Raw genomic sequence first — 24,500 nt, forward strand, 5'->3', positions numbered from 1 at the left:
CCAGCCTAAAAACCTGTGGTGGGTCTTGGAAGGTACCAATAACCCATTCTCCCATCACAGGATGAAATATATAATCATAATGTATGAGTCAGAGTAATTTAGGTTGGGAAAGACCTCTGAAAGTCATCTGGTCCAACCTCCTGCTCAAGACAGGGTCAATTTTGAAGATAAATTCTCCTTCTCATTACCCTGTCCACTTCTGTTCTGGGAAGTCCATAACCTGTTTCCTTTCCTTCAACTATACACATTCCACTGCACACATTTACAGACAACTGGTGCCCATCTCTGAGAAAGATCAAAGGATGAAAAAATCCCAAATCAGGAATAAAAATGCATCAAGTCTGAGGCTACTGATGACCTAAGAGTGCTTATAAAAATGCAAGTCAGAGGAGTTTCTGTAACTTGACTCAGTTTCTGTAGGAAGAAGCAGCTGATGAATAACTCTGGATGGGAATTACAAGCAGCATCCAGGATGTTTGACAAATGCATATCCAGACATCAGCAAGCAAATTTAACCAGACTCAAAACTGAAACACAAACAGGTCTCAAGGAACAGCAGTATTTTTACATCCACAAGGTCTGCAACCCAAGTTTATGGATAAATGACACAAAATGCAGCACAAGCCTGGATTTTCTAGAGAAGATGAGTCCTTATGATCTTCCCACTGCCATTACCCAATGACAAAATACCACAAGGGCTGAGTTACACACACCTGAACACAGTGGCTGCAGTGATTTCTGCATTAACCAAACACAGCATGCAGTAGGACACCTCTTGTACCCAGACTGAGGTGTGGGAGTCTCAAAATTTTAACTCTCACACAGTATCAGGACAAAACACTCTGATATACTAAGCATATGATGGTATTTATCATAATGGTGCTGTTCACCATGCCAGTATCATTGTTTGCTGACCAAAAGCTGAACTCAATCTGGGCAGGAGGTAAGAAGCTACAGAAAAAAAACAACCCCCCACTCAAAGAGCTACAGTCACAGACAACTATGAGATTTCAGAAAGCAAAGCTCTTCTGATACCTTGCAGAAGAATTCACAGAGGTCAGGAGGAGGATGGTTGTTTTCCAGCAAAGGTGCAATTGCCTTTAAAAAGAAAGGGAGAAAAAGGAGAAAAATTGAATTTCAAGGCAACAACTGGAAAAAGCATATTGCATGGAAGTATTTTCCTTGGGTGCATAAAAGCTCACTTTTAGAAAAGGACAAAAGTTTCAATAGAGAAATTAAAGGTGGACCATGTGTTCATTTCACAAGTAAGCTCAAGCACACCTCTGCTATGAATCCTCAGAAAAACTCTGCTTTTAACTACATCAGTGTAAATATGCAAAACAGGCAAAGGAGTTCACTATTTATAATGGTTTAAATGGAAACAGGAGCAGACCTTTTTGCTTTAGGATGTAATAAAGCAAGGATGAATCTGGCTCACTGTTTCAGTTAGAACATTTCCCTAAAAGAAAAAACTCATCACCAGCACACACACATATACTTTTTGTGAAGGAGTTCAGGCTCTTTTTTTTTTTTGTGAGAAAGAGCTCACTAAAAGCAGCCTAGCACTGCTCTTACCTGGGAAGACCCTATTTATAAAAATAAAGCATCTAACTTTGTAAAAGCTGAGATCAACCATTCCTTTGTTGCTGCACAAACCAATGTGCTTATGCTGGATAAACACACTGGAGGTCATACCTGCCACTGAGGGGGTAATGAACTTATGCTGCTGTTACTTTGTAAACTAGAAAATGGTACCAGAATAATATATTCTATGTGGTGGTGCCTTCAGGCTTTTCCACTCTTCAGTTACAGGGATTCCCAGTACCCATTTCAATGTAAAACACTAAACACAGCAGCCAGGACATTTTGTATTAAGCAACTGAACACCAGATATTTTATCTGGATGGCACCTGGGGCTTTACTGAGGCTTTGCTTTGGTTTCTGCTCTCCCTCTCATCTCCTTACTCAGCCCTGTGAGTCTGCTTGCAGCAGCTGTGTTTTCACACAGGTCAAGATCAGTGTGAATTTTAACAAGGAAACCCAAGGAAACTGCAAAGCTCTGTTTGGTTACATGTCAGAACTATGACACTCATTAGCATGTGCCATCCTTCTGCAAGTGTTCACTCCTCCTCTGGTGGTGGTCCAGCCACAGGGCACTGAAGGAGAACATAACCCCATCCAGTGAGCCAGAACATCTTTGTTCCCCATCCTACACCTGAGCTCAAGGTCTTTGCTGAACCCATCTTTGGGATTGTTTATTTAGGGTATCAACAACAGTCACAGGTTATGGCTCTGCCTCTGTGGTCAGGGTGGAAGACTGACAGCCTGACAGGAACTTTTCCTGGGTTTTCCTCACCAGTGCCATGGCCAGAAGCAGCCACGTGCTGTGCCACGTGAGTCCCCATCCCGAGCAGGAAGGGATTGGTTGGGATATTGATCTGCCCCAGCACCATGCAGAGAAGGAAAGCTGGTCCCATCTGCATGGCCAAGCACTGTGTACTTTCCACATGCTACATAAACACACAGTATTAGCAATTCTTTCCAGGAATAGCCCAGGTTATCTGGGTAATGGCAGAGAGCTCTGAATGCCCAGGAACTGCCAGCTCCTTAATGGCTTGGCCACAACCTACACGAGGGCAGGACTGGGGCTGAAGAAGCCATCACCCAGAACAGAGCAGTAACACAGGCTGAAAGGACCTTTGGAGCCCACCTGGCTCACCTTCCCTGCTCACAGCAGGGCCACCTCCCATATTTTATTTAAAAATCCTTCCCCTAGTTGTGACTGGGTGCCTGAACTACCCTTGGCACTGGAGTTAAACGAAAGTTATAGCAAAGAAAAGTAAATGCTACTTCAGAAACTTCTCTCAGTGGCTGATTCCAGCTAAAAGGGTACCTTAAACAGCAGCTAAACATAATTAACACCTACTAGCAGCCACCTGCCACCTTGTCATTTTGCAGAAAGAGTCACAGAGATGTGATACAATCTGGTGGTGGTGAGGCTCTAGATTAGATTACTGTGAAAATCTCCTGGAAATTGCCAGAAAATGAAATTAAATCACAGTGATGAGGAACCAAGTTCCACCTCTGTGATAAACTGTTGAGACCTTATATTTTGTTTCACAAGCAACAGAGATGCCATTTGATTCACTTATTTCTATGTCTAAATAAATGTGACCTACAAAAAAGAAAAAAGCTGAAGAGGATATTTTTACAAATAAGTTAGCAGGGAGTTAAACTGGAATAACAGAAGAGCAATCCCTTGCTCACATACCCTCAGCAATGGAGACATTCTGTATATGGTAGCACTAGACCCTCAGGAAACTACTCAGCCTAAGGGTTTTATAGGGCACATCTGGAAATGATGGGGTTTGACTATTTAAAGTACACATACAGATATGGATATTGCTGTGCTGTCTCCTAAGGAGGCCCTTTGGAGAGACTGTTAACACTCAGCATGCTGTGCTCTCTCACACAGACTGATGAGAAAGCTTTATTGTAATTCATCTGTGAAACAAGAATAGAGAAATGACAAAGCCACACAAAAAATAGACAAATGGTTTTCATTCCTGCCTAAGCTCAGCAGCACTGGTGGAAAGGCTTTCACATTTGCCCTACTTCACTGGGGCAGAGACAGGCACTAAGAGAACTGTTATCAAACAATATAGATTTGTCCTCAGCTTTTGACAGAAAGATACTCACCACAATAATGCTCTCATGGTCTTGAGTGGTTAAGTTGTTGTTCTGGAAGAGATGAATAGAAGAAAGATGAGTGAACGAAGAGCACCCTTGAGTTGGTACATCAGCACACACAGTCCTCAGCCACCACCAGACACAAGAAGAAAGGCTCAAGACTCAGTTGCTTGTTTTCTGAATAAAAACCATGGCATTAAAATCATTCTCCTAAAGGAGGTGGTACAGTGCCTGCTGAGGACTGGTGCAAGCCTTCATTGCTCCTTCAGCTCAGCACACAAACACCAGGATGCCAGAGGTCTCAATCAGCTGAGAAAGTAAAGCCAACAACACACTTCTTCAAAATGTTTTCTTAGGACAAGCTGTATGTCTACAAAATTATTAAAAGGATTGTTGTGGTGGGGATTTTTTGTGGTCAGTTTTCCCAAAATTCTTTCTTTAAACATGGTACCAGGAAAAGCCAATAAATTGACTGCAAGTCACCTATGCTACCACCTCTGCAGAAGAGTTAGCTCTGTGCTTTTTCAACAGCATAATCCATCCAGAGGTTACAACAGTGTGAGTTGCTAAGATTTTTGAATATTGCAAGAAAAAATAATAGTGGATTTTTTTGTTTATATCAAATCCTTCTGCTATCACATCAGAACTAAGACAAGAAAAGCCTGCTTGGCATTACATTTCCTGTCCATTAAAAGTTAAATATTTGAAATAGATATTATAGGAGGAGGATAGATAACTCTGAAGAAAAACACTTTTCTTTACCAGATTTAGTAAAAATAAAATAGCTACACAAATAATTTATTGGTGTGTGTGTATATATTGGCACAAAACTTACTGGTCATGGAAGCAAAGCCAATGGAATAGGAGTCAAAGGGAGCTTAACCACTGACTTAAGTTACATGAGTTAAACCCACCTAAATTTACCGTAGATAATTAAAAAAAACCAAAGAAACAAAAACCAACCAACCAAAAAAACCAAACCAACAAACACAAGATAAATGGGGCTTGTTTTTTTTCTAGAAATCTACACAAGATGGGTCAAATTTTCCTTCTCCCCAGCAAGTGCAAACTCCACTCAAGTGAGCAGAAGTCACGAGCAGACTCGCAGGCAGAATTTTGACAGCCCGAGTTAAAATAAAACCCACCCCCAAACTTTTAACTGTTTGTCTCTCATCTGAGAGAGACAGGAGCCCTGCTGAGGTACCTCTGAGAGCAGCTTGGAGACGATCTCCAGGGGTGCCTGGTGGATGGAGTCGTCCTGCAGCGGGGACGTCAGCGCCATGTCCACCAGCGTCCGGATCTCCTTCAGCACCACCTCCCAGCGGCTGGGGTTACTCAGCACCTTCTTGTACTTGTAAATCTTCTTCTGCAAGACACGTGAAAAGGGCCACACTGACACCACCATAAACCTCCTGTGCTTCCTACTGCCCAAGGGGGCTGCTCTGTATGCCCAGTTTTGCCTTTTCTGGTGGCTGAAACACTGTACTTGAAACATTTAGATGGACAAGAAAACCTTTTATGTCTAAACCAGTTTCTTCTGTGGAAGCAATGAGAAACCACGATTCTTTTCTTTTCAAAATGAGTTTTTTAACTCCAGAGCATCTTTCTTTTCATCATCTCCTCTTGCAAACACCTTCCTCAGGCTAACAACAGGTACTTGCTATTGAGCTGTCTCTAAAGCTTAAGTTCTTTTCAAGAGACTCATTAAGCAAGGGAGGAGAGAGGCCATCAAAACATCACTCTTCTAGATCCTTTATTCTGAATATGAATTCATATTCAGAATTCATTCCAATTTCACCAAAGCAAAAAAAAAATCTCATAGACCATCTTCTGTCTTGAAGGAGCCTGAAAAGTCATGATGCCACCCTCCAGCTGTAACAGAAGCCAACTTATGAGTATCCAAATCTTCCACACAACAGCATTTCCACTCTCAAGAACAGCATGCCTGATTGCCTAACCCCTTCTGCCCCAATTCCCTGCATGCCCCTGACCACGTCCAAGCTATTTCATCAACTGCCCCATCCACGGACCAGCTGGATCAGCAGAGGACAACTCTTACTCCTCAGCAGCCATGTGACCACAAACTACGGGGACAGAAGCTGCTTTATACTATCAAAAGCAATCTTTAGAGAAAACCCACCCACCCAAATTCCCAGAGGTGGCTTGGTGGCACTCTACAAGCTCAAGGAAATGATGATGAGTATTCAAACATCACATCTGAAAACAACATGAGGGGCACAGGAGAGGCAGGAGGGGCTCTGAAGAGCGTGGAGGCAGTGCCAGAGGCAGGGAAGGAGCTCTGCACTGAGGGACAGCAACTGCCAGGACCCCCACTTGTGTTTAGTCCACACTCCCCTCTCTGCACGAGCCTGGTCCTCTGCAAAAAGGGATGTTGGGAAGTCTGGACACATGCTCAGGTTCATGGCACTCACATGAAAAATCAGTTTTGCCCTGAAAATAGATCTTACATTCCTCGGCAGCATTTCCACGAAAATGACATAAACTGCCCATTTTGTGCAGCTTGCAGACTGCAGCTGCACGTTTTGGGCTGTACATGAGTGTAACACAGGCAGGGACTCTGCAAAGGGCCTGTGAGCTTTGTTTGCCTTCGGAGCTTTGCGGCTCCTGGCATTTCCCCCGCGCTGGCCCAGGGCAGCCCCTGCAGGAACCACCTGACCACGCTGGCTCTCTGCTTATCAGCCACTTCCTTCCCACCCTGGAGCAGAGCTACTGCTCAGCAGCAAACAGTCACCTCTGAACCCCACCTGAAACACAAGAGAAGAGAACAATGCAGAAAAATGCGGATTTCATATGCACTGGGCTTGGCAGCATTGTTAGAGGGGGGAGAGGAGAGTGGCACTAGGCTGACATGTCAAGACTGATAAAGCAATCCAATTATCTTTTTAATTAAATTCATGCCAAGTACAAAAGCACACTGGCAGTCTAGTTCACACTTCCAGTGCATTTTAAGCCACTGAAAAGCTAAAGGAACATAAAAACGTGCTGCAGACATTACCAAATGTGGCTGGGATTTCGAAACTGCACAAAAATCTTTGTTCTTCTGAGCTCCTTGGGACAGAGAATCAACAGGGACTTTAAGCAAGCAGCACGACTTCGACATCACAGATTTCTTGGACTCTTTAGGAAACTTCAATCATAGAATTTAATTTCTCTCATTCAGGTAGTGCCTTTATTTAGGGTCTTTTTGTTAAACCCACTCCAGCACTAAATTTAAGTCAACCAGATGTTTTTTTAACTGGAAGTAACTCCTTTCTGACTATTTAGACAGCTTTTAAACTGGAAACAACAACTTTCTGATTAATGGAGGACACTAAACCAAGCTGCCTCAAGACATACAATTTCCAATGCTGAAACCTATTCCTTGGCCCTGTACTGTGAAGAAGCCAAAGCAGAATTAGAAGCTGACAAAATGTGGGGACAGTGGGAGGATGAGAGTTAGACCACTGGGTTATCGCATCCCTGCCTCTCTGGGCTGCCCCTTTTTGGTGAGTTACAGCTCATTTTCAGAGCAGCTCCTTCAGCCTAAGGGGAAGCTGCTGAAGGGAACTCTTGCCCAACAGGACGCTGCTCAGACAACTCCACCACAAATATCCTTCTTTTGCTGTCAAATCCAGTCTTGCTTGGAGTCAGGGAGGAGGAAGGGAGTTTTTCTTTCCCTTTTAGAGATGTCCATTAGAAGTCAGAATTCTGATGATGGTGACGTACATCAGAGGGAAGACAGCAGGAGCTTTACCCGCTGCCATGCAGGGAAGACCATCCAAAGCTCCTGCAGGGCAGGCAGGGACCCAAAGGGAGCATCAGGGGACAGCCACCTTTGCAGACACACCGAGCCTGCTGCAAGCACAGAATCCAAATTTATCAGTGTGTCCTGCATGTTTCCAGCACAAAGGACTGAGTGGCACTGACTGACTGAGCTGCAGCCTGCAAACAGCATTACAGGAGTCTTGAATGATGGTGGGAAAGCAGCAGAAAATAAATAAATAAATAGAGGAGCCATCCCCAAGAGGGTTGAACTCTGCTGTCCTGAACCTTTGGCCATGGTTACAGTGCTGTTTTTCTCAGCAGAATGCTTTTCACTGTTGAGCGCCTTGCTGAAAGCCCCAATTAAAGGCTGAAACCTATCAGTGGGTTACAGAAGCAATTTGCTGTGTCTCAGCAAGCACTTAGAAACCCTGAGCCATCTGCTCCATTCTACCTGTGCTGGCTCCAGAGCAGGGAGCAACAATCACTCACCAGCTGAAAAACAAAGCTGCCTGGTAAAGCCCCACATGGAGAACAAGAATGTCAGCCCAGGAGTTCACTCCCCCTGGATGTAGGTGCAAAAGATGCCTTCAAGCTGCTGAAAAAGTTCATACAACGTTTATCATTAATAGCCTGAACAAGAAAAATACCAGGGTAGGAATCCAGTTTCTAGGGGGATTTCACTAAAAGCTCCTGTGAAAATTTATGTGAGTGAAAATAAGGTACTCCAGCTTGGAATTTGACCCTCCTAGTTACTGACCAGCCAGAGCCACACAGCCAGTGTCACTTCAAAATCTTGCCATGCTGACTTTAAATGCAAAACCACTGAATTTATTAAGCACCCAGAATAAGCAGAATGAGGAGAATAAGTGACATGACAGGGCACACTTCATTCCCAAATCACTCTAATTAATTAAGTCTTGCAGAAACTCCAAGACCTAAGTCTCAATCCTCTTTCACAGGAGGAAAGAACTGAAGTCCACATATGAAAAATTATTTTTCTAGAGTTATTAAGCTAGGAAATGTGACAAAAATCTATAAGCAGTCATTTTTACCATCAGTGCTCAAAAGCCTTTGAACACTGCTGTGAACAGAAAGTTCAAGAGAGCCTAGGAAACTTTCAGCTTTTTTCAAGTAAGATCTTCGTATATTTTTTATCCTGTAATAGCCTCATCTTGTAGCCCTTGCTCATACACCACTTTCTTGGACAAAAATGATAATACTGATGTAGTCAACAGCTAAGAAAAATGGACTCTAATGCACAAATCAGCCAGCATGGAACATTTGCCTTGTTCAGCCCTAGCAAGACCTTTCATGTTAGGAACATCTTAAAGCAGCCACCACACCTGATCCAAAAAGGGAAAAATGAAGTTAGCCTTTTTGATGACAAAATTTCATCCTTGCTTTGCTACTGCCAGAGAACATTCTGTACTTTCAGGTACCTGTCTTCCCATCAGCAAATACTATTTCATTATATAAAGAAAATTAATGGTCATCCCTAATGCTGAAGAGCCTGCTAAATTCTACCTCTCTTCCCCATTTACCACATGCAGCATGAAAAGGATTGCTTGAGTCTTTAGCAGGGAGGCTCCTGCAGGGGTGGGACAGGCTGGGATTTCTGGAGGAATGGGACAAGCTGCAGCTCCTGCAGGAATGGGACAGGCTGCAGCTCCTGCAGGAATGGGACAGGATGGAGCTCCTGCAGGAACGGGACAGGCTGCAGCTCCTGCAGGAACGGGACAGGCTGCAGCTCCTGCAGGGACGGGACAGGATGGAGCTCCTGCAGGGACGGGACAGGCTGCAGCTCCTGCAGGGATGGGACAGGCTGCAGCTCCTGCAGGAATGGGACAGGCTGCAGCTCCTGCAGGAACGGGACAGGCTGCAGCTCCTGCAGGAACGGGACAGGCTGCAGCTCCTGCAGGAACGGGACAGGCTGCAGCTCCTGCAGGAATGGGACAGGCTGCAGCTCCTGCAGGAACGGGACAGGCTGCAGCTCCTGCAGGAACGGGACAGGCTGCAGCTCCTGCAGGAACGGGACAGGCTGCAGCTCCTGCAGGAATGGGACAGGCTGCAGCTCCTGCAGGAACGGGACAGGCTGCAGCTCCTGCAGGAACGGGACAGGCTGCAGCTCCTGCAGGAACGGGACAGGCTGCAGCTCCTGCAGGGATGGGACAGGCTGCAGCTCCTGCAGGAACGGGACAGGATGGAGCTCCTGCAGGAATGGGACAGGCTGCAGCTCCTGCAGGAACGGGACAGGCTGCAGCTCCTGCAGGAATGGGACAGGCTGCAGCTCCTGCAGGGATGGGACAGGTGGAGCTCCTGCAGGAACGGGACAGGATGGAGCTCCTGCAGGAAGGGGACAGGCTGCAGCTCCTGCAGGGATGGGACAGGCTGCAGCTCCTGCAGGGATGGGACAGGATGGAGCTCCTGCAGGAAGGGGACAGGCTGCAGCTCCTGCAGGGATGGGACAGGATGGAGCTCCTGCAGGAAGGGGACAGGCTGCAGCTCCTGCAGGGATGGGACAGGCTGCAGCTCCTGCAGGGATGGGACAGGATGGAGCTCCTGCAGGGACAGGACAGGCTGCAGCTCCTGCAGGAATGGGACAGGCTGCAGCTCCTGCAGGAATGGGACAGGCTGCAGCTCCTGCAGGAACAGGACAGGCTGCAGCTCCTGCAGGAACGGGACAGGCTGCAGCTCCTGCAGGAACGGGCGCTGCCCTGGAGGGCTGTGGGTGCCAGCAATTGTTTATTTCTTGCTGAGCAACGAGAGCAGCTCCAGCAAGAGGGAAAAGGTCAGGCTCCCGCACAAAGGTCCCCCCAGCTCATTGCGGGGACGGATGACACGGGCTAGTGTTACACTTGATGTTGACAGTGCTTATGTAAAATGGAGGTGCCCCTTGCTAGATGCAAATCTGCAGAGATAAAAACAACACCAAGAGCAGACTCTGGAAAGGTTTTCTCCACTGCAGCAGAACATTTTGTTCAAACGCTGCGTAACAAGGAACAGGAAGAGTTGCTGGCCATGTCCAACACACATGTTGGCCTGTTCTACAAAGGCCAGGTGCACCATGTATTCTACAGCATCACCTGCTAGCATTTTGACCTTTAATTCATTATCTTCATGAAAACAAAGAGGACATGGCATCCTAAAAGTCAGCCACACCCATATTCTGCTTTTAATATTAGCAGGTATCACTTCACGGTATTCTGAAAAATTTGTAAGGTTAACTTGCTGCTCACAGAATTTTCCCTGATAGTCAGAGATGGACTTAAATCACCAGCTGAATCCACTGAAAGCTTTTGGAACTATGCTCCTCCCTGCAACATTTACCAATATGAAAAAAAACCAAAAACTTACCTGAAAAGACTAAGTCTACAGAAAGTCCCAATCCAGCCAAAGGGCTGGGGCTGGGATGAGATTATGGAAACTTTTCTAAATCAGGGACTTCAAACTGCTCATGCTTCAGTAATCAAACTCTTCCTGACCTTCTGTAAGTTCTGTACAGAAAGACTATGTGCTGCTCTCTAAAACAGCAGCAGAGATATGCTGTGGAACAGCAGCAGCAAACTTTTGCTCTCCACCATGTTTTCAGGTCACAGCTTTTTTTGCATATCTCATTCCACCTGGTGCAAAATGCTGAAGTGCATCAAGTTCTCTGCTTCAGTTGCTTCTCTGAATGCAATTGCCTTGGTCGAGGCTCACTTTCCCATAAATTCCTTGCCACAGGCCAGAGAAATGGAGGGAAATATTACAGGATAAGCTCTTCTGATTCTCATCCAGTTAAGGTCTAAATAACACTGTTTTTCGCCAACTCGGATAAAAAGGATCCTGGTAAAATCACCATTATTTATTACACTGAAACTGGCACCTGTGAATCTGTGGCCTGACTAAATACACCCAGTGACATTCTCTGCCCTGAGCAGCTCGCAGTCTCGATGATTAAAAGCAGGAAGGAGAGAAAGAGCAAGAAAACCAAGATGATTTCCTTGATGTCATATGGCAAGCCAGGAACAGAGCAGAACTGAGGTGTTCTGACCCTCAGACCTCCAAGGCAATTGCTGGACCCTGGTACCCCAAGGACAAACACCACTGGCACACTGCTGCTGTCCTTTCCCACCTCACCATCTCTGGCCACCATCTTTTTCAGTCTGATTCACCTGGCTTTTTCCACCAGTGTCTGCCACCTTGCTCCAGATCTCACTAAGCCAGGCAAGAACCCTCCCAAGGCTCAGGTCAGCAGTGTTCCAGAGCTGCCAGAACCCCCAAGGCTCAGGTCAGCACTGTTCCAGAGCTGGCAGAACCCCCAAGGCTCAGGTCAGCACTGTTCCAGAGCTGGCAGAACCCCCAAGGCTCAGGTCAGCACTGTTCCAGAGCTGCCAGAGTTCAGTGGGTTCAGCAGGCGGTGACGTGGGTTCAGCTGTTACTGATGCACGAGCTGGAACAACCACACAGACACTTCCCCCAGGCACAGCATTTGTCCTTTGCTCAGGTACCACTGGGACAGTACCACTGCAAAGGAAAAGAATGCTGAAATAAACACAATTTTAAAAGCATGGAACAGAGACAAAACACATTCCTGCCTGAACCAAGAGAAGTGCAAAGTGGATGTGGGACAAAGGGGGGTGACAGGGCAGGCACCTCAGTCACCTCTCAGCATGACACTGGGCAGCTGTGACATTAATGCACGGAAGAACTTGCTCCCAAAGCATGTTATAGACCTTATCTACATATACATGTGTATATATATATCTGCTTCTCCTTTGCACACAGCTGTCAACTGACTGCCCATCCTTCTGGGCTTCTGCTCTCTGATATGCTCAACACTGCTGCAAAGATATCCCTCAGTAACAACAGGGGATGAGAGGATGGAACAGGAAGGATATTTTAGCAAAAGGAAGAAAAATTAAACCATTAAATTCATGAGCTTCACTGAAGACGAACCTGCATGCAAATGCAGTGTGTGTGTTTCTCTAAAAACTGAAAGCAACTCAAAAATTGTGGCTTCCTTCTAGCCTCCCTAAGCAGGGAGGGAAGAGGTCATCTTTGGCATCCTTGACCTCCCCACTACCAAGCAAAGAAACTGGGCTTTGTTTCTGCTGGTGCCTTGTGTTCCCTCGAATCCCTGCACAGCCCTTGAGTCTCTGTAAGATGCAGAACACAGCTGGTTGAGCCAAATCCAGCTCTACCTCATTCCTGCATCCAGATGCTGTAAACCCAGCTAGAAAACGCAAAAAGCCAACGGTGGCTCCAGCTGCACTTTGCCTGGGCTAATGTGGTTACTCTTGTAATCAGACCTGTCCACAGGGGAGACATTTTTTGGCATGGCCGACGCTGATGCATTCCCCGAAACCCTCCATCCCTGCTTCCATTTCCTTTTGGCAAACGTTCCCATTCTTCAGGCCCCAGTTCCAGCACCAGCTTTACACTTCAGGTTGGCAAAACATCAGCTTTCATCCTGCACACAGCAACTGCTGTTCCGTATTTTTGGTACCAGAGCCAAGTTGGGGTTTGTTTTTAATGTTGCTTTGGCTATGCGGAATTTCACTATGACTGCAGATACTCCAGCAGAGGCAAAAGCCACTCCCTGCTTGCAAAAAGCATTGGTACAGACAAAGCTGGTATCTTGGGTCGAAAATTCCATGTGACATCTCCCCAAATGAAGAAATATTCTAAAATATCTTGCCCATGAGCATTTGGGTGTTTTGGTTTTTTTTGGTTTTTTTTTACTACACAGAAGTCACACAACATTTTTTCCTCCTTATCTTGGGCAGGAGAACAAACTTCAAAACAGTTTATCAACACAATTGTCCCAGACACACAGGAAAGGTCTGCCCTAACTGCAGGCTGGGGAGGAGGAAGTTTACAAACCCTCCTGAGTTACTTAAATATCTTCTGCAGAACGAGTGAGAAAAACTCACAGAGAGTTTGCTGGCCTCACACAACAGGGCAGGAGTCAGACACCCTGCCTGAGCTACAGGACTTGAGTAGCCTCTGACTCACTAGCAGAGGGAAGGTTTCAAACATGCTCAGACACAACTGCCTCCTCCTCTTGTGGACCTCAGTGCTCCCTGCAGCAGCTTTGGCCCTTTTCTCCAGAGCAGCAAATGCCCCACACTGTCTGTACATCAGGATCTCAGTGTTCTGGGAAAACCCACAGTTTCCAGAGAGGTGGGAGTCTGATCTGCTCCTGTATCTGCAGCACGACCCAGAGTCAGAAAAATAATGTCAGATTCAAATAAAATAAATAAAAAAAAAAGACTACTAGAAAAAAGCAGGAATATGTGTACCATACACACTTCACACTTTCTGAAGCCTTCAGTGGACTAACTGCATTGAGTGCATAGGGACAAAAAAGTAGTATTAAATAATTAAAGCACAGCAGACAGTGCGACTGTGGATTGTGGCATGCAGCAAACAGAGCACAGATGACACAAGGCACTGTGACAATAAGTATCATCTAGGTGTGGTCCTTGCTGTGTGTTTTGCTGTGCAGAGATCTACAGTTACTGACTAGATCATAAAATGCCTCTGACACCTAGCTGAACTGATCCAGGCTCCTAATTCCTTCTGTCTTCATGCCCTTTATGCTGTACACATGATGGCTGTGTCTGTGGAGCCTTGGCATCCACCAGCTCCAGCCCGTGGTGGGAATAAATGACTTGGCCACTGCAGAGAAAAGATCCTGTGTAGGAAAAAAAAGGAGCAGGCACAATCTTATCATCACTGCACTTTGACCAGGTCTGGCAAAGCACAAAGCTGTGCACAAGGCCACCATGGAGCACGGCCAGGCATACCTGCTGTGCAGAGCCCCCCCGCCCTGGCACTGCACCCTTCAGATCCCACTCAGGCACGAGAGAGCTGCTGATCAACGGGAAAACAGGACCTGGTGGCCTCATCTGCAAGGCTGCACAGCACATGCCAGCAATTCCAGGCATGTGAGAAGCCTGGTCGGAAGAGCTGCCACCTGAGAAACCACCTCCAACTGGGAGTAAGCAGCTACACATTGTAGTAACTGCTAACAAAAGATAACCTCAGAAAGATAATCTATCCCCCTTTCATTTTTCTGGGAAATTCCAGTAAGCTGAGGTAGCACCAAGTAGTACACAAAGCAATTATTTCTTCCCAGATATGCAAAATGGATTAAAAAGCCACGTCATCCCTTTTCCTTATTACTCTCTACTGCTGGCAGTGGACACCCTCAGCTTTTTCTGCTCTCCTCCCCTCTCACCAGTCAGCAAAACCTTCCAAATGGACGTTTACCCACCTGTTTCACTTTCTCCTCCTTGGCAAATGTATTATTTTGCTGGTTTTCTAGCTCCCCAACACCATAAATGGCTTTGAAATTGGCTTCTCTCTTGTGCACCTGCATCATCAATGTCGTCAGCAAGAGAGATGTGCACGGCTCAAGGAACATGTTTGTGTCAGAAAGCTGCTGCAGAGCCTTAGGGAGAGCAGGGACTGGATGCTGATGTGATGCTTGCAAGCATCTTAAAAGGGACTTCAGAAAAGCAGGGTATTTCTTTATGGGCTTTGAAGCACTGAATTTTCCAGTTGCTCACAGGGAGATGCCCAATTTCACAGCAGCATTTGCATTGGAAACATCCCCATCACTTTGTTCCATGTTTTTATATTGCATCTTATTGTGCCACATCAGCACAAACCCCCCAACCTCCTGCAACTGTTCAGCCTACCAAAATGTCCCTGGATCTCTGCAATTCCCTTGTTTTCCTTCTCCTTTGTACTGTGTGATGTGCAAGACTGAACGAAGACTCACAGCTTTCTGATCCCAAGACTCACAACCTTGCTGAGAACCAGAGACCACTGGGGTGCTCCCAGAATCACTGCCCACCTCATGTTCAGAATCACTCACAACATCCCTCTTGTCCTTGATGGATCTTTCCTCTGGTCACACAACCTAATCCAGTATTCTCATCTTAAGACAGTAAAGAGCACCAGAGACCAGGAGATGGGAAATAGCTGCAATGCAATGGCTTCTGAATGAAGAGAGGGGAATGAAGGATATATTGGCTTGTGGATAGTTTTCTAATTTTAAAACCATCAGTGTTCTAGGAAAAAAAGACAAGGAGCTGTGACAGACAAGATGAACATGAGGGTTATAGCAAGAGCTAGGGCAGATGATACAGGCTGTGACACTTGCAATATACTGCTTTACAGTTTTCTTTGGTATTAGCAGCAGTTTTATTATCCCCTAATACATTATGTATATTATAATGTATGGACAAACTGTGCGAGAAATGACAGAGAAATTTAAAACAACACCTAGACTCCCCTTTGCTCCTTCAGGGTCATGGAGTTCTTCTAACACCGAGAGTTCTCTAAGATCCAGAATGCAGAACTGGGCCCCATGGCAGCAGCTTAACAAGGCACTTAGCATGTGTCATCTCCCAGAGTTAGGTTTTCACACCCAATGCATCATGTGAAGAGGATAATTACACTCCTGGGAAAGCCTACCAGTCTTGTCCTGTCTCCACAAGAGAGCTCCTAAAACCAGATTTTTCTGCAGCCAGAAACCTGAACAAGAGAATAATTTCGGTGCAGCTCTACATTATGACAGCTATAGATGAGAAGTTGCAATTTGGTGAAATTCTTGGTCACCGTGACCTCAAAATCCTGAATTGCAAAGAATTAGTCATAAGGTCAGCCCAGGAATAATGCGGAGGAGCAATTCACCGGCACAAAACCCGAGGATCCCTCTTGGCCAGCAGCTCAGCATTCCTGAGAAACAACATATTCCAGCAATTGTATCTGCTCCTCTTCAGAGCTGAGCCCTAAGCACACAATAACAAGCTGACCTGTTTATTCAGCTGTTTTTGACACCCCTCTATCTTCAGACCTAATATTAGTTTGAATAGGATAGCATCCAAGTCTAGAGGGGAAAATTTAGAGCTGGTCCTGACTTAGCTAAAGCAAGATAGAAAATAACTATCTAGTTTCTACTCAAATTTCACCACCAGGCCATTAATTGGCTTGCGTTCTGCCTCCTTAAAAAAGGCCATTTTGGCAATAGAGGAGGCAGCCAGGGGTGCCCAAAGCTCGTGTGCTTATGGCTGGGTGAGGGCAGGGCAGCTCAGAGCAGCAGCTCAGATGCAGGCTGGCACCCCAGCGTGCTGCCAAGAGCCTCCTTGGGCTGGACAAAGTGCTGTGCTGACATGGATATGCAGCTCCCAGATTTGAAGTGATTCATGTGAAGCCAACACAGAGCACAGCCCGTGCTCAGCTGCAGATGTACCTTCTGGGAGGAACCTGCTCCAGTGGCCCCCCAGAAAGAGTGAGGTATTTTCCCAGTGCAAGCTTAAAAAAACCAATAAAAAAATCTAGCCACTCCACCTGTTCCAGTTCTTAAAACATTACCAGCATTTCATAAAATGAATAGAAGAAAAAACTTTCTGTCAACATCTTGTCTGTTTTTCATCTATTCATTTCCACCTCCCAAGTGAGATCTGTGCCTTTCTGCTGTGGCAGCACAGCTACCTCTAGCAAAATGAGATCCCAGAAACAGAAAACAAGGCCAAGAATTTTCAAGTGACTTCTGATAACAGATGGCCTGAGACTGTCAAACTTGTGCTGGAAAATGAGAGAGACAACAGACTTCATGCGCTCATGAAGATATCTCAAGCCAAAAAGAAAGGGAAAAAAAAGACAAAAAGACATCCCCTCCAACTTAACTACAAAAAAAATAAATGTTAGAGAAATAAAAGGCTGTTAAGTATGACAAGATTTCCATTATGTTGTTCCTGAATTTGCAATGAGGTTGTTCAGATAACAGACAGGGTGGTCTTATCAATCACTGGATGAACAGCAGGCACACAGAGCTGCAATTCATGTTACCTTTCATATAGAAAAGAACAAACCATGACAGCAAGCATCAACTTCACCATGAGAAGAGTAATCAAAAACTGAAAAACGGTCTCACTATGTTTCCCAGAAAGCTCAAACTGATACCAGTCTCACTTCTTGGCAACACAGATCCATTCACACACCCCTTGGACCCCACATCTGTTCCCTACAAAGTCTGGCCTAGAACAGCACCATGACGCAGAAGAAAGGCAGGATATCTTAAATAACTGCTCATGATCCCCCATAACTGGTACCCAAGCATTTCAGAGGAAGAGTACAACCACCAGCCAAAAACTTGTGGGCTGCCTTTTATCTGTCCAAGCAATAAACCTGCTTGTCCAAAACTAGTGTGTCATCGAAGCCCACAATGCTCCCAAAATCCTGGGCTGTGAAAGGCAAAACCTAATTCCACATCTTTGGTTCCCATCAATCTATCATTGACTTGCAGATAGACACAAAAGGAAAAAGAAAGAAAGAAAAAAAAATCGTTGTTGGCCTAATTGCATCATAATTATTTATTGTTTTACCTCAAAGTAAAAGAAAATGAAAACTTCTCTGTTCTGTGAAAATACCTCAGTGTTTCAGTTAAAGGAAGCAAAGAAACAGCCAAGAGAGTTACAGTTTTGTGTGCTGGGTAACCACCAAGGAGAGGCCTGAAGTCCAGAACTACCACTCCAAAGAACTGCTGAGCTCTTCAAATAGAATTTTCACTATGCAGTAGAGCATGGGGCTATGGAATTGTCACAGGGTACCAAATCTTTCTCTCTCAGATCCTAAATTAGGTCACTAAACACACTGGCCCTTTTAATGATATCCAATGTGATTTCTTCCCAGATCTCAGAGTTTTAAGGCAAGATTTACTGAGATTTAAGGCTGTAAATTTCTTTACTGTCATCATTTAAATTCTATATAACCCCTACTCCTGTATCAGCACTATTTTTAATCATTACCATAGTGACAAAGCCGTAAAGGTGCTTTACACAAGGAAGGCTTTACCACACTTTCAAGAACAGTTGCTCTTAACTTATTATTTTAAATTTCGGAGAAGAGTAACTCACTCTGAACGTTCACCATTTGATACAAAACCTGATACTCACCCATGGCTATTGTATAAAAAAATACTAATTAACAAGAAATTCATAACCTCGCCACAGTAAAGACCAGATAACATATCATCATTTAGGTCAAGTATGACTTTATTTGACAGTCAATCCCTTTGCAATTAACAGGGCTGCTTGTGCATGGAAGTATCTGTTTCCTGAAGACACAGATAGCACAATCCCTATGAGAACCAGGGAAGTATTAATCCAAAATTAAAGTTTTTGAACAAAGGCCAACATCGCTTGTTTTAGTATTCAATGCAAAACGTCTGCAAATCCCAAATGACAACATTGTTCCAGTTTCCTAATTCATGGGATTCAAAACACGGGGTCTGGGTTGAAAATGAATTTTAAAACAAAAGGTAACGTGACTGCTGACTGCAGGTCAGGGGTCTGCACGTATGCTGGGCTGCATGAGCACAGATGGATGGGGAGGGGGCTGCTCCCCTCAGCCCAGCACTGCTGCTTCATCTGCCTGGTTTGGGGCTTCACAGGCTCCCAGCAGCTTCCTACCACCTCAAAGTGAGCCCTGCATGCAAGAGGACAAGTGTGGCGTGGGTGGAGAGAGGACCAGATGATGTCCAAAGGTCCCTTCCAACCTAAACAATCCTACAATTAACACATTTGCACTGTCCCTGCTAAGAGATGTGTAAACTCCCTAACCAAGCAGCAGTACTCATTAGGAGACACATGGGCACTGGTAAAAAGCATCAGTGGGAAAGACAAGGTACATGCAAGCCTTTCTGTGAGATCCAGGTCAGAAGCACACAGAGCTCAGTTTGAGTCATGCTTCATGCTTTCCTGCAGACCTGGCTCTGTTCTTTCTGTGTTGTGTCAATTCAGGACATGCCCCCAAAGGCTGTCAACTGACATGTTTGACTGCTGCATCACCCAGCTGACCAGAAAACACGAGCAACTCACCCCACAATGAGGGCAGTGTGCAGGGCTTACTATCAAGCATGATAAAAATTGCAACATGCCCTGCATGAACTTAGGTGAATTCCCACTAAAAAAATGTAAATCTATACCTGTACTCCTGGGAGAAAAACCTCACTGATGTCTTTCTAACTGAAATGCAATGTGGTACTAACTTAGTCAAGTGTACCTTTTAATGACTAATACTTTTAGCATGTGGTGTAATGGGGCTACAGGTTTTGTACAGAGGATGGTACCTCTCAGTGCTCAGCATTACAAATGCACACAAAGTGCATTTAGCCCAAAGGGAGCAGCACATAAACAAGCAACTAAGTAGATGGATGCTGGCTGGGAAAATACCAAGAGTATGTATTTCCTTATTTGTGTGTGTCCCAAAATTTCTAGTCCCAGTATCTCTCAAAGCCAAGTTTAGCTGTATCCATCCCCTGCAGAAGTGGTTGGTTACCACTGTATCTGCCCTGGATCCAGCCAGGGCAATGAACTGCATGTGTTATTCTCTTTTGTATACCCACAGAAAGTGTTGTTATCTTTATTGATACACTGTTATGACTTATCAGCTTCCACATACCAAAGATTATGTATCATGGTTTCAATCCAACCTCCCTGGTTGAGAGGAACTTTCCTTACACAATGGATTAATGATTTATGTTTGAGGAGCTGGAGAGTTGTTAACGTGTTCTGTTTATTCTCTGGACAAAGATAGTTTGGCTTAGCTACAAGCTGAAGGAAATCAGGATTTCTAAAAATAGGCTGAGGTGGCCAATAATCCTTTAGGAGTTGTGATACTCACTGATATCCAGATTAAATGAGGAATTATGAGTAACCCTTAGTGGGAGGGTTTGAAATGGAAAACCCAAAGAGAAGATGACTACATAAGGAAGACTTGCATGGAAGTATCCCTACACCCTGCTGACTTCAATGAGCCCAATATTCAAGAAAAAAGACACAACTAAAACGCTCTGTAAGCATCTAGACAGCTAGTTAGCTGGATGACACATAAAACCCCTTGGAGCTGGATCTAAAGCATGGATAATTACGTGTTTGGTTCTCTTATTTCTGTTAATCTGTACCATCTCTTTTATTATTTTCTGGGTCACAGGAAGAAATTATTCTTGATTTTTATTTCCGTGTTTGCCTCTAGAACAAAAATAATTTCCAGGGTGCCGGTTGGCAAATTGAATTCCCACAGCATGTTAAACCTTAAAACTGCACCACATCAAAGCTCCCTCACAGACCTTAGCACCTTCCTACAAAACCAAAGTGTGTGCCTGAACCTAAAGAGCTTCCCCAGATATTTGAGACACAGCTATTCACTGTTCCTTCCCATTTCCCATGCAGCTCAGGGTACATGCAGCATCTGATTCCCAAGGCTTCAAGCACAGGAAAAGGAGTCAGGAGGACACTGACAGAATATGAATCTGTTCCCATAACTGTAATTTAAGAGAGGGCAATCCCCACTGCTGGAAATTCTCAGAATATCAGTTTGCTGTCTGTACAGTGGATTCCTCCGGCCTTGTTTGGGCAGGGCAGGAGAAAATTAAAATGAAATCTAGTGCCAAGGACACTGGGGTTCAGCTGAGCTCCCTAAATGCTCCCACCACACAAGTACAAACAATAGCAAGATCATCTCTGTTGAATGTTTTCCCCTGAACAACTGTTACAGCTATCTGCACCGGTTTGTATCTGTGTTCTACATCCCACAGAAATGTTTTGACCTATTATTTTGTAAGACCACTGGACAAATGTATCATTCATCAGCACAACCACCCAATTACAATACAGCTGTGGCAATCTCTCTGCCATCTGGTGCTTTATGTAAATGCCCCATTCCAGAAGAATAGGTTTCCTGTTTTTTGTGGGTTCCCTCACTACCTGCTTAATCATCAAACCATACAAATTATGGAGTGAGATGAACCTCAGCACCTGGCTCTTAAAGTCACAGGCTCCAGTGCCAGTAAAGTCATAAATTTCACTGAGACAGACACAACTGCACTCCCTCACTTCTCTTCTGCACTGACAGCTTCTCCTGGTTCTTCAGCCCCTTGGGATCTCACTTAAGCCTGCCAAAGAGCTGAAAGTTACCAGGTGCTCTTCCTCTGAACTACTAAGCAACAAAAAACAAAACCTAAATTACCTCCATTTTAGCAAAAAGGAATTTCTTAGTGCCAAGTACCTGGGCAGTGACTAAACCCTGTCACTGTTCTTATGGGAAAACACTATTTGCTATTCTTGGTAAAGGGAAGGGCTTTCAAATCAAGATAATGTTTCACTTGTTTTTCAGAAACAAATTTAATGGGGGTGGGGAGGGAAGTAGGGAAGCAAAAATAAATTCTACTTTGCACCAAGTTAAATTACTCAGAGTTTCCCAAAATGAGAGGCTTGGGTCAGAAGCACTGGAAAGTTTAAGAAATGCTCCTTTAAAAACAACTCCCACAGAGCAAAGCTCCTTCTCCATGACTGAAAGGCATGCAAGCAAGCCAGGTCACTCTGTCTAGCCTGGTTTGCTTTCTTTCTTTTCCTTTTTTTTTTTTTTTTTTAAAGAATTTATTTGGTGGGTTGAATGGTAGGCCCATGTTGCACCTTTACCACCTCTTACTTGATGTTTTCCAGAGCTGCATCTCCAACCCCAATTCTCCCCTCACTGCAGGAACAAAGTGGGCATGAGCCACCAGCACTTTGGTACCACAACCATCCTGGCTGGGGGTGAGGTAGAAAAAGAAATTCATTCCGTCATCATTTCTATCCATGCTTTCTCTGATCATCCCTGCCTGCCAAAGCAGGAGAGAAAATAATGGCCACATGGAGATAATGCCTCTGCATGCTTTAAGTGCTTTGTTATCCTCGGGAGTTGCAAAGAAATCAAGGCTGGCTGGGTATTGTGTTAATGATACTGTCAAGAGGCCAAAATAAAGTGCTACAGCACAACCCAGCCTCCTGCTATCAGCACTTCTGTCCCACTCTGGTTTGGGCAATCAGGGTAACAGGCTGGAGAATATGCCAGTGGTCTGGGAAAGGAGATCTCAACACTTGGCTTTTGCTGATAAGAGCCTGGAACTGCTCAGAACACGATTCTCCCAGACACTGATGGCTACACAAAGCACACCAACACTGTAGCTCTGCCACACAACTGTTTTGCAACTATCAAATACACCTACAACAAAACCAGTTTGGTGGGAGGGACTTCCGTATATTTTTCCATGTGGTTGCTGTCAGCAGGCTGAAATCTTGATAAGCTGCACAGCCAGCTTGGCTGACTCCACTGAAACCCTGCTGAAGACAAGTCCTGAGCTGAAAGGTACTGCTTGTGCTTCCCACTGCAAGGCAAGGGAGGACAACCATATTCAGCATCTGGCCAAAACTTGTTCCTAACTGCATCAAAGATCCATCCAGATTCCATCCAAAGGTCAGCAGCTACGGGCTTTGATGAGGAATGTGCTGCTTTGGAGAGACAATGCTGTCACTGTGATCCACTTTCCCTACTCAGGGCAATCAGTCCATTGTTCCCACTGAAAATGAGAAAGGCCTTGAGGTCTCTGAAATGGAAACTGCCTTTAATTCCAAATCATCCTTAAGTATAAACACAGACTGATGCACCACTGATTGATGTTACACATACAATAAACAACTCTAAAAGGCACTCTTTCTCCCTAGCTTCTCAGAAAACTCAAAACCAACCAAACAAAAAACCTCAAAACCAAGAGTCCAGAGGATGTGATGAGGTGTACTCTCTATAGCATATTACACTTCACAGTACAAAACTAAAATCACACCATCTCTGTTCTGTTTAAATGTGAATTAACTGCCCATCTGCTTTTTGAAGGCAGTCACATGTTGATAAAGCTGGGCTGTGTAACAAGTTAATTTGTCCACTTCATGCAAGACACAGACATGTTAAAACTGCAGACATGTGCTGATTTAGGACTTCTGCAAGAACATACTTTATCCATTCAGAGCTTTGACAATGAACAAACAGGGAATTCTAAAAAGTACTCTTGGAGGCAGAGAATAAAGAAGATGAAGTACAGAACTCACCTTCCACTGCAAAGAATGGAACCACTGATCCCTCAAGTAACTGTTTGCAGCCTGCAATAAAGAAAAGTTACAGACAGAATCATTAATTTCTACCAGTGCTTCACGTCACTCAGGCACTTTAATCAGTTTATTTTCACAGCAAGCAGTGATACAAAGACCTTGCTGCATTATAAAATACTGAACCAAAACCTTACAAAATATTAACCCCCTATAAAATGCTGTCCAGCCCAAAGACTGAAAAATCCTCTGTGAATTCAATCAGGTGTGGGTCAGATCTTTAATGCCTGTGGGGCACTTGCCTCTGCCATTAATCACTGGAAGGAGAGTAGGAAGATGGGCTGACATTTTAATAGGAGGGGTGGGTTTTTTCCACACTCTGGTTTCTTTTCTTGTCCTGCTCCTCAGTGGCCCCAAAGCAATTCAAATAATGTCTTAGCTCTTTCAGTGATATTAAACCAGTGAAAAGCCCAGCACACACAGACGTGCAGATACATGCACAGACTGTTTGCAGCAACAGCATAAATGTTGCAATAATCACTCCCAGCCATCACCCATTTTTGGCCATATTAAGCACAGCTGCCAGAAATTCCCAGTGTGAAGCCAGGTCGTAGCCAATGGAGGAATAGTTCAACACTCCCAAAGGTCAAAAGGCTTGGTATCAAAAAATATAAAGGCATGTAGAGTGACGTAAATATGCATGCCTTAACAAGGTGACATAAGTCTGAAATATTTGAGTGGGTAGAGATGCCCTTTGGCTTTTCCAGTTCCCCCTTAACGCTGCCTGTGGGCGATTTTTGCCCACGTTTCAAAATGTTTTACAAAAACACTGAAAATTACAGGTTAGCCTGTAAATCCATATTTAAAAAAAAAAAAGGTGAGGTTCTTTGCTAGTCAAAAAGCACATACTTCTTGCAAATTAGAGCATCACGTATCAAATGTCACTCCCCAACACCTTTTCAGGTAAGTATTCAAAATCCACACTACAGAACGTATTTAATCTCCAACACTCATTCAGTTCACTGATAATGGCAGGAATACCAGAAGTAAAAATGCTGTATGGTTACCAAAAACATGTTTAATCTCAAGGTCAGCTACTGATGGTTCAGTGACACAAATTTAGAC

The 24,500-nt window shown here is 44.7% G+C and overlaps 1 protein-coding gene across 5 annotated transcripts in view; it reads right to left on the reverse strand.

Annotated features, from left to right (window-relative positions):
* CMIP (c-Maf inducing protein) overlaps positions 1-24,500 on the reverse strand; it is a 130,138-nt gene that overhangs the window by 29,410 nt on the left and 76,228 nt on the right. For all 5 annotated transcript variants that reach the window (XM_064386264.1, XM_064386267.1, XM_064386265.1 and 2 more), the window contains 4 exons: positions 23,379-23,429; positions 4,895-5,056; positions 3,700-3,741; positions 1,036-1,098 (listed from right to left, as the gene is read on the reverse strand). In XM_064386264.1, coding sequence (XP_064242334.1) covers positions 1,036-1,098; positions 3,700-3,741; positions 4,895-5,056; positions 23,379-23,429 — 318 coding nt within the window. The remainder of the gene's footprint in view (positions 1-1,035; positions 1,099-3,699; positions 3,742-4,894; positions 5,057-23,378; positions 23,430-24,500) is intronic.

Source organism: Passer domesticus, chromosome 12 (genome assembly GCF_036417665.1).
Source record: "Passer domesticus isolate bPasDom1 chromosome 12, bPasDom1.hap1, whole genome shotgun sequence".
NCBI lineage: Eukaryota > Metazoa > Chordata > Aves > Passeriformes > Passeridae > Passer > Passer domesticus.